The following is an 11,523-nucleotide window of genomic DNA, read 5'->3' on the forward strand; positions in this document are numbered from 1 at the left end:
CTAGACAAGGACAACGAGTACGAAACCCTGGGAACCCCTAGATAAGGACAACGAGTACGAAACCCTGGGAACCCCTAGACAAGGACGAGTACGAAACCCTGGAAACCCCTAGACAAGGACAACGAGTACAAAACCCTGGGAACCCCTAGACAAGGACAACGAGTACGAAACCCTGGAAACCCCTAGACAAGGACAACGAGTAGGGAACCCCTAGACAAGGACAACGAGTACGAAACCCTGGGAACCCCTAGACAAGGACAACGAGTACGAAACACTGGGAACCCCTAGACAAGGACAATGAGTACGAAACCCTGGGAACCCCTAGACAAGGACAACGAGTACGAAACCCTGGGAACCCCTAGACAAGGACAACGAGTACGAAAACCTGGGAACCCCTAGACAAGGACAACAAGTACGAAACCCTGGGAACCCCTAGACAAGGACAACGTGTACGAAACCCTGGGAACCCCTAGACAAGGACAACGAGTACGAAACCCTGGGAACCTCTAGACAAGGACAACGAGTACGAAACCCTGGGAACTCCTAGACAAGGACAACGAGTATGAAACCCTGGGAACCCCTAGACAAGGACAACGAGTATGAAACCCTGCGAACCCCTAGACAAGGACAACGAGTACGAAACCCTGGGAGCCCCTAGACAAGGACAACGAGTACGAAACCCTGGGAACCCCTAGACAAGGACAACGAGTACGAAACCCTGGGAACCCCTAGACAAGGACAACGAGTACGAAACCCTGGGAACCCCTAGACAAGGACAACGAGTACGAAACACTGGGAACCCCTAGACAAGGACAATGAGTACGAAACCCTGGGAACCCCTAGACAAGGACAATGAGTATGAAACCCTGGGAACCTCTAGACAAGGACAACGAGTACGAAACCCTGGGAACCCCTAGATAAGGAAAACGAGTATAAAACCCTGGGAACCCCTAGACAAGGACAAGGAGTATGAAACCCTGGGAACCCCTAGACAAGGACAATGAGTACGAAACACTGGGAACCCCTAGACAAGGACAATGAGTACGAAACCCTGGGAACCCCTAGACAAGGACAATGAGTACGAAACCCTGGGAACCCCTAGACAAGGACAACGAGTACGAAACACTGGGAACCCCTAGACAAGGACAATGAGTACGAAACCCTGGGAACCCCTAGACAAGGACAACGAGTACGAAACACTGGGAACCCCTAGACAAGGACAACGAGTACGAAACACTGGGAACCCCTAGACAAGGACAATGAGTACGAAACCCTGGGAACCCCTAGACAAGGACAACGAGTACGAAACCCTGGGAACCCCTAGACAAGGACAATGAGTACGAAACCCTGGGAACCCCTAGACAAGGACAATGAGTACAAAACCCTGGGAACCCCTAGACAAGGACAATGAGTACAAAACCCTGGGAACCCCTGCACAAGGACAACGAGTACGAAACCCTGGGAACCCCTAGACAAGGACAATGAGTATGAAACCCTGGGAACCCCTAGACAAGGACAATGAGTATGAAACCCTGGGAACCTCTAGACAAGGACAACGAGTACGAAACCCTGGGAACCCCTAGATAAGGAAAACGAGTATAAAACCCTGGGAACCCCTAGACAAGGACAAGGAGTATGAAACCCTGGGAACCCCTAGACAAGGACAACGAGTATGAAACCCTGAGAACCCCTAGACAAGGACAATGAGTACGAAACCCTGGGAACCCCTAGACAAGGACGAGTACGAAACCCTGGAAACCCCTAGACAAGGACAACGAGTACAAAACCCTGGGAACCCCTAGACAAGGACAACGAGTACGAAACCCTGGAAACCCCTAGACAAGGACAACGAGTAGGGAACCCCTAGACAAGGACAACGAGTACGAAACCCTGGGAACCCCTAGACAAGGACAACGAGTACGAAACACTGGGAACCCCTAGACAAGGACAATGAGTACGAAACCCTGGGAACCCCTAGACAAGGACAACGAGTACGAAACCCTGGGAACCCCTAGACAAGGACAACGAGTACGAAAACCTGGGAACCCCTAGACAAGGACAACAAGTACGAAACCCTGGGAACCCCTAGACAAGGACAACGAGTACGAAACCCTGGGAACCCCTAGACAAGGACAACGAGTACGAAACCCTGGGAACCTCTAGACAAGGACAACGAGTACGAAACCCTGGGAACTCCTAGACAAGGACAACGAGTATGAAACCCTGGGAACCCCTAGACAAGGACAACGAGTATGAAACCCTGCGAACCCCTAGACAAGGACAACGAGTACGAAACCCTGGGAACCCCTAGACAAGGACAACGAGTACGAAACCCTGGGAACCCCTAGACAAGGACAACGAGTACGAAACCCTGGGAACCCCTAGACAAGGACAACGAGTACGAAACCCTGGGAACCCCTAGACAAGGACAACGAGTACGAAACACTGGGAACCCCTAGACAAGGACAATGAGTACGAAACCCTGGGAACCCCTAGACAAGGACAACGAGTACGAAACCCTGGGAACCCCTAAACAAGGACAATGAGTACGAAACCCTGGGAACCCCTAGACAAGGACAACGAGTACGAAACCCTGGGAACCCCTAGACAAGGACAATGAGTACGAAACCCTGGGAACCCCTAGACAAGGACAATGAGTATGAAACCCTGGGAACCTCTAGACAAGGACAACGAGTACGAAACCCTGGGAACCCCTAGATAAGGAAAACGAGTATAAAACCCTGGGAACCCCTAGACAAGGACAAGGAGTATGAAACCCTGGGAACCCCTAGACAAGGACAACGAGTATGAAACCCTGAGAACCCCTAGACAAGGACAATGAGTACGAAACCCTGGGAACCCCTAGACAAGGACGAGTACGAAACCCTGGAAACCCCTAGACAAGGACAACGAGTACAAAACCCTGGGAACCCCTAGACAAGGACAACGAGTACGAAACCCTGGAAACCCCTAGACAAGGACAACGAGTAGGGAACCCCTAGACAAGGACAACGAGTACGAAACCCTGGGAACCCCTAGACAAGGACAACGAGTACGAAACACTGGGAACCCCTAGACAAGGACAATGAGTACGAAACCCTGGGAACCCCTAGACAAGGACAACGAGTACGAAACCCTGGGAACCCCTAGACAAGGACAACGAGTACGAAAACCTGGGAACCCCTAGACAAGGACAACAAGTACGAAACCCTGGGAACCCCTAGACAAGGACAACGAGTACGAAACCCTGGGAACCCCTAGACAAGGACAACGAGTACGAAACCCTGGGAACCCCTAGACAAGGACAACGAGTACGAAACCCTGGGAACCCCTAGACAAGGACAACGAGTACGAAACACTGGGAACCCCTAGACAAGGACAATGAGTACGAAACCCTGGGAACCCCTAGACAAGGACAACGAGTACGAAACCCTGGGAACCCCTAGACAAGGACAATGAGTACGAAACCCTGGGAACCCCTAGACAAGGACAATGAGTACAAAACCCTGGGAACCCCTAGACAAGGACAATGAGTACAAAACCCTGGGAACCCCTGCACAAGGACAACGAGTACGAAACCCTGGGAACCCCTAGACAAGGACAACGAGTATGAAACCCTGGGAACCCCTAGACAAGGACAACGAGTACGAAACACTGGGAACCCCTAGACAAGGACAACGAGTACGAAACCCTGGGAACCCCTAGACAAGGACAACGAGTACGAAACCCTGGGAACCCCTAGACAAGGAAAACGAGTACGAAACCCTGGGAACCCCAGACAAGGAAAACAAGTACGAAACCCTGGGAACCCCTAGACAAGGACAACGAGCACGAAACCCTGGGAACCCCTAGGCAAGGGCAACGAGTGTGAAACCCTGGGAACCCCTAGACAAGGACAACGAGTACAAAACCCTGGGAACCCCTAGACAAGGACAACGAGTACGAAACCCTGGGAACCCCTAGACAAGGACAACGAGTACGAAACCCTGGGAACCCCTAGACAAGGAAAACGAGTACGAAACCCTGGGAACCCCAGACAAGGAAAACAAGTACGAAACCCTGGGAACCCCTAGACAAGGACAACGAGCACGAAACCCTGGGAACCCCTAGGCAAGGGCAACGAGTACGAAACCCTGAAAACCCCTAGACAAGGACAACGACTATGAAAGCCTGGGAACCCCTAGACAAGGACAACGACTATGAAACCCTGGGAACCCCTAGACAAGGACAACGAGTACGAAACCCTGGGAACCCCTAGACAAGGACAAGTACAAAACCCTGGGAACTCCTAGACGATGACAATGAGTACGAAACCCTGGGAACTCCTAGACGATGACAACGAGTATGAAACCCTGGGAACCCCTAGACAAGGACAACGAGTACAAAACCCTGGGAACCCCTAGACAAGGACAACGAGCACGAAACCCTGGGAACCCCTAGACAAGGGCAACGAGTACGAAACCCTGGAAACCCCTAGACAAGGACAACGACTATGAAAGCCTGGGAACCCCTAGACAAGGACAACGACTATGAAACCCTGGGAACCCCTAGACAAGGACAACGAGTACGAAACCCTGGGAACCCCTAGACAAGGACAACAAGTACAAAACCCTGGGAACTCCTAGACGATGACAACGAGTACGAAACCCTGGGAACTCCTAGACGATGACAACGAGTATGAAACCCTGGGAACCCCTAGACAAGGACAACGAGTACGAGCTGCAGGAGGTAATCGGTAAACCCAGAACAATTCAGCAGCTCCTTCAGGGATTAGTACTACATTTATTTATAGGGAGATTATTGTCAGGAATACTCCCATGTATTATCTGTGTTCTTCCATATAAGAATAAATCTCAGCCTCGCCCTGAGACGGAATGTACCAAATTGGTCACACTGGTTAATGAGTGTCAGAGACTTTCACCATTGCACTGTCATTGTCTCTTCTGCTCTCAGCGATGGCGTCTGCAGATCTGAGGAAGGAGCTGGAATGTTCCGTCTGTCTGAACGTTTATACAGATCCTGTAACCCTGAAATGTGGACATAACTTCTGCCGGGACTGTATTGGTGGTGTGTGGGATACACAGGAGGGGTCTGGAGGTTATTCCTGTCCTGAATGCAGAGAAGAGATCCAGGATCGGCCTGCACTGCACAGGAACATAACACTACGGAACATAGTGGAGAATTTCCTGTCCACCCATCCGGATCAGGAGGAGTCCGGGGTCTTCTGTACTTACTGTATTCACACTCCTGTACCTGCTGTCATATCCTGTCTGCATTGTGAAGCTTCTCTGTGTGACAATCACCTGAGAGTCCACAGCAAGTCACCAGAACACGTCTTATGTGACCCCACCACTTCCCTGGAGAACAAGAAATGCTCCGTCCATAAGAAGATCCTGGAGTATTACTGCACTGAGGATGAGACCTGTATCTGTATGTCTTGTGGTTTCATTGGAGAACATCGGGGGCACCAGGTGGAGACTCTGGATGAGGCCTCTGAGATGAAGAAGAAGAAACTGAGGAATGTTCTGCAGAAACTGATGACAGAGAGAGAGGAGATGGAGAAAAGAGTCCAGAGTCTGCAGGAACACGGGAGGAAAGTACAAGGAGAAGCAGATGATGAGACAGAGAGAGTCACTGTCCTGTTCAGAGACCTCAGGAGACGTCTGGAAGACCTGGAGAAGAGAGTCCTGAGGGAAATCTCCGGGCAGGCAGAGCGGATCTCCGGGATAATCAATGATCTGGTCCAGGATCTGGAGATAAAGAAGGAGGAGCTGTCCAGGAAGTTGCGTCACATTGAGGAGCTGTGTAACGTGACGGATCCACTGACTGTCCTACAGGAATCAGACACAGGTGACTTGTGTGATACTGAGGATGGAGATGATGAGGACAGAGAGAGACATGATAAACTCCTCCATGATGGGGGGGATCTGAATGTGGGGGGGATCTCACACACATTACACACAGGTTTATCTGATATCATGTCTGGAGTAAATGTAGAGAAATGTCCGGGCACACATGTCTATCCACATTCTACTACAAAGGGCGAGGGTCACATCAATGCTGAACCATCCAGGAGACCTCCCCAACCCTCCCCCACCATACAACCATCCAGGGGACCTCCCCAACCCTCCCCCACCATACAACCATCCAGGGGACCTGCCCAACCCTCCCCCACCATACAACCATCCAGGGGACCCCCCCAACCCTCCCCCACCATACAACCATCCAGGGGACCTCCCCAACCCTCCCCCACCATACAACCATCCAAGGGACCCCCCCAACCCTCCCCCACCATACAACCATCCAGGGGACCTCCCCAACCCTCCCCCACCATACAATACTCACACCTCCAGGCTGGAGGACCAAATATTGGGGCTGTACAGCAAACATGGGGGGTGTCGGGTGTTACAGACATATTACTGGATGTGAGGACAGCTGGTAATAATCTACATATATCAGATGATAGGAAAACTGCATCCTTCACATCATCACCTCAGAATCGCCCAGAAACACCAGAGAGGTTTGAGTATCCTCAGGTGATGAGCAGTCAGAGGTTCTCCTCAGGGAGACATTACTGGGAAGTGGATGTCGGGAGGGCATTGCACTGGAGAGTCGGGATGTGTTACCCCAGTATAGACAGGAGAGGACGTCAGTCACCGATTGGATATAATAAGAAGTCCTGGTGTTTGGAGGGGATGAGGGGGTTGTGGGGTAATAATCAGCTCTCAGTGATACATGACAGTAATAGGACCCCATTACCCGGCGATGTCTCCAGTGGAAGAGTCAGGATAGATCTGGATTATGAGGCCGGGCGGATCTCCTTTTATGCTCTGTGTAACCCGATCCGACATCTCCACACCTTCACCACCACCTTCACTGAGCCCCTCCATGCTGGGGTATGTGTAGGGGTAGGGGGAGGGGTAGGTTGTATAAAAATATGTGGGGGGGATCAGGAGTGAGAGATCTGCCCAGAGACATCACAAGGTGGATGATCTGATTGGTGATTGGTGGAATACTCATCCAATAGGAGGAAGCAGAGGACAGGAAACATGAGGGATTTATTTATAAAGCTGCAGGTTCCGGGGCCGTCATCTTCATCCTAAACCTCACTTCACTACCTAGTGTGTCACTGACCAGGAACAAGCATGCAGGAGGTCAGATTGTTCAGCCTTCACTGGCTGCATGCTTGTTCTGGGTCAGTGACACACTACATAGTGTAGCCAGGATCAGGATGACGGCCCCGGGGTCTCCACCATCACTGTGTATCTATAGAAGAAAGGGCTATTTTCAGCCTTGGATGGAGTGGGGGAGGATTAGAACCTCTGTCAGATTATTATTTCTGTCTGTGTCTCTGTTGTTGATTTCCCTTCAATTCTGTCCTCACAGATTCCTTTACATGACAAATCCATGGATCTGAGATTGCTCCTCCCCTTAATGTGATTGGCTGTGATGATTATCACTAAGAATACAGCCAGCGCTAGCCTTGTTCATATTGGATATGATGTACAGGGGGCGGGGATTGTGGACAGGCGACAGGGAGGGGTATATAGTCTCAGGAGGTGGAAATCCTTGACTCTGTATATGGGAATATTGATTAATGATTGGATATAGATAGAATGATGGGAGGGATCACATGATTTACTAATGATGAGATGACATGACTAAGTGCTTATATGCTAATGTGAGGTTCTTTATATAATAACAGGTTCTCTGTCTAGAAGGACTTTACAGAAAGATGTTATTAGAGGAAATTGTTGTTCTCGGGATCCTTGGAAGGTCTTGTTGGGGAACATAGAGACAGTTGGTCTCCTTCTTCTACAATGAGGGATTTGGGGGTCTGGAGGTGGGACAAGCTGATAAGGTGTTCAGAGATAACAGAAATGAATGTCTCTTGTAATGAATGATGTGCTGCTTGTACAAATTCTTCAGTGAATGATTCCATCTGTAAAATGTTGACGTTCCCATCTCAGTATTTCCATGTGTAATCTGATCATCATCTCTATCCCCAATACTTCTATGTGTTATTGATGAAAATCTGCAGAACATTTTAATAAAAATCTGTTATTTTATAAAGAAAAGTTTATTGGGAAGAGAAGACAGCAGAGAGGACGGTGCGGTCCCTTCATCCAGAACACAGATTGTCAGGAAGGGTGGAGGAGGGGTGTGTGGTGGTATCAAGCAAAATCAGGAGCGTGAAATAACGGTATTATTACTAACAAATAAGACACACTTATATCACACCTATACCAAACATATAATATATACATTGTATACATCCCCCTACAGAATGTACAGGAAACACCCCTCCATCCTGAGCTCTTAATGGTTACAGGGTAAAAGGAGGCAGAGCTCTGCAGTACTGTGCAAGACCAGAGAGGTTGGTGCAGTTCCACATCTCACCTCTAGTTGTTACACATTCTTCACAGCAGTGACTGTATGATGAATTGCAATGTACACACAGAACTTAGAGCAATGTACACACAGAGTATAGAGCAATGTACACACAGAGTATAGAGCAATGTACACACAGAGCATAGAGCAATGTACACATGGAGTATAGAGCAATGTACACATGGAGCATAGAGCATAGAGCAATGTACACACAGAGAATAGAGCAATGTACACACGGAGCATAGAGTAATGTACACACAGAGCATAGAGCAATGTACACATGGAGTATAGAGCAATGTACACATGGAGCATAGAGCAATGTACACACGGAGCATAGAGCAATGTACACATGGCGTATAGAGCAATGTACACACAGAACATAGAGCAATGTACACACAGAGTATAGAGAAAAGCATACAGCAATGTACACACGGAGTATAGAGCAATGTACACACAGAGCATAGAGCAATGTACACACAGAACATAGAGCAATGTACACACAGAGCATAGAGCAATGTACACACGGAGCATAGAGCAATGTACACACGGAGCATAGAGCAATGTACACATGACGTAGCAATCTGGCTGTATGCTATGCACACAGCCACATCTACTGAGCTCATATAAGCACCCATTTCCATCTTAATGATATAATACTTTAGCTTACCTTCCAACACATTTATCCCAATGAACAGACATGACCATCCTTCTTACGTACTCAGTTCCATGCTTATGCCCCCCCCCCCCCCCCCCGGGTGCCCTGCATCACCTTTTATTATTTCCAAAAGAATGACAAACAGGAAGTGATTGCCCACAACAGGAGAGCACTTCCTCAGTACGGAAAATGACATCACAGGAAATGACACATACATTAAAGGGGAGGGCACTCACAAGAGGAAGTGCACACACCCCCTTTTAGTCAGCATGCAGCCCAGCCAATAGTGATTACAAAGTAAACAGTATCTAGTGAGCTCATTCTACTGGTTCTTACAGGCTTGAGACAATCTGCGGGGACATTGCTACTGGTTGTGTCAATATACGGTACGAGAATATTAACAAGCCAGATACCAATGTCCTCTCATTAAAGCAGATATGTATCCAAAAGGGGATAACGTAGCCACACAGAGATCCAATAATATGTTTATCTCGTTATGTGGACTTCGCTTCTCTAATGTGTATAGTCATTGGAAGACAAGAAGCCCAGCGCATTGCGCTTGGTACCTACAAACCAACAAACATCCACAGACACAGAGAACACGTCTCCAAGCCCATGAGAAGGTTTTCATACCGACCGTTTTTACACCGCTGGTCTCGATTTACCCCAAGTGCGCTCTGCCAGAGAGATCCTCGATTAAACCAGACACAGGGAGACACATGACAATCTATAAAACACACATCCTAAAATAAAAGGTTCACATAAATGTTATACAATCAAATTTCCACAACAGTCCTTCCTTTTTTTGTCATATCCTCCCATGTGTCCCTCGATGAATCTTCATCTTCTTCTTACACCTGGAGATGAATCAGTCCATAGGAGTCCATAAAAAGGAAAACACGGCTTGACATGTAGGTTCTCTTCTTCAGGAGGGATGACATGGGGAGCTGTAGTAGTCGCTGGTCTGTCTGGGATCCTCTGTGTCTTGTTCCTGGGTTGGGCTTCTCATTGAGGAAGATGGGCTCATCTGCTCGGGCTCTGGTCAATCAGGCCACAATAGCACCTCATCATGGCATATAGAAGAAACAAAAACAACATGAGTAAATATACCCCGACTTCCTTCAACTATGATCCGCTGCAACAATAAAAATTAATTCCCAGACCCTTAAAAGGATTCCAACCTTCACTAGCTATAGCTCTGGCTTTGCCCTTTAGGTTTCTTATCCTTCTCCATATGGGCCTGAACTTTGTCCCCAGTATCCCCGATCCAGGTATAGCAATCTTTACTTATCAAATCCCAGGAACCCCCCTTGGATTGTGGGAACTTCCTTGTGGCTTCAACAGTTCCATGAAAACATCCCGTCCTCAATGGATGAGAAATTGTTCAATCGTTTCATAAGCCCCTCCCCCACCGTGTACAAGAAATTCCCGTCCAGCTGTCCCCGACATTCTCACCTTCTCTCCCGCCATCAGAATCGGCCGCGACATAAGATGGTGGGACGAGATTCACCAGCACACATCAACCTCTCGCCTTCGGGGGAATTACCTTATAAGCTGTAGATCCTCATTAATACCAAACTAAAGCTGAGACCCGCTTGTGGGCCACCTAGTTATCCCCATACCAAAACTGGCAACAACCAGAGCGATTGTTCTAATTATAATTCATTTTATCCTCTAGAAATGTATCATTACATTCTATTGTCATGTGTCTGTTTGGATTGTACTAGTTTGTCAAAAACTCCTCACACCGATATGAACGTCCTCTACATATCATGTACATCCATCATCGCTGGGGCCCTAGTAGACCCAACCGCGTGTCCTGTTCACTTTCTTAGCTAGTTGGAAAATACAAATAAAAATATAAATAAAAAGATACTTCTCATCCTTGTCTCGTTCTGCAATCTTCTTTACAACGACCCAGAGAAGCCCGGAATAGGAGAGCAGGGACTAATGGGGGGCTGGGCATGACTAAGGTGACAGGGAGGGGGAAGGGGATAACTCGGTCAGAGAGAGAGCTCAGGAAAGGAAATGGGGGCGGTACTGGGTGTAGAGGAGGAGCCGCTATAAAAGGGGGCGTGGTTAATGAACGTGAGCAGAGGGGAACAGAATAGTGAGAGGAAAGTTGCCCACCCACCTTCCCTGTTGCTGGGGTATTTTGTGTGGTCTTTCTGTGTTCTGTTGTGTTTTTTCTCTTACAGGTTTTCGGGAGATCGGGGTCGTCATAGCACAGTGGCAGCGGGGGTCTTTTCGTCTTTGATGGTGGCAAGTGAACTGATGTGATGGAATGGTGGGGGGGCTCATAGGTGGTATGTGCCCCCTTTTGGTGTATCCCAGCGGAAGGGTGGGCTGGAATACGGAAATGGTGGCACTGCGGGAGGGGGGTTGTCTCCGGGCTGATAAAACGGCCGGAGGCCGGTTATGGTAAAGTTGGTCCCGCAGTGTATTGGTGGAAATGTGTTCAAGTAAAAGGTAACAAA

General features: G+C 48.7%; 1 protein-coding gene across 1 annotated transcript in view; it reads left to right on the forward strand.

Annotated features, from left to right (window-relative positions):
• LOC143975964 (uncharacterized) overlaps window positions 1-10,917 on the forward strand; it is a 36,243-nt gene extending 25,326 nt beyond the window's left edge. The window contains exon 3 of the mRNA XM_077478492.1: window positions 4,912-10,917. Within this exon, the coding sequence (XP_077334618.1) occupies window positions 4,912-6,959 (2,048 nt within the window). The 3' untranslated portion in view covers window positions 6,960-10,917. The remainder of the gene's footprint in view (window positions 1-4,911) is intronic.
• Window positions 10,918-11,523: the final 606 nt, after the last annotated feature.

This window comes from Lithobates pipiens, unplaced genomic scaffold (assembly GCF_037356315.1).
Source record: "Lithobates pipiens isolate NorthernLeopardFrog02 unplaced genomic scaffold, aLitPip1_a1.2 Scaffold_13, whole genome shotgun sequence".
Taxonomy (NCBI): Eukaryota; Metazoa; Chordata; class Amphibia; order Anura; family Ranidae; genus Lithobates; species Lithobates pipiens.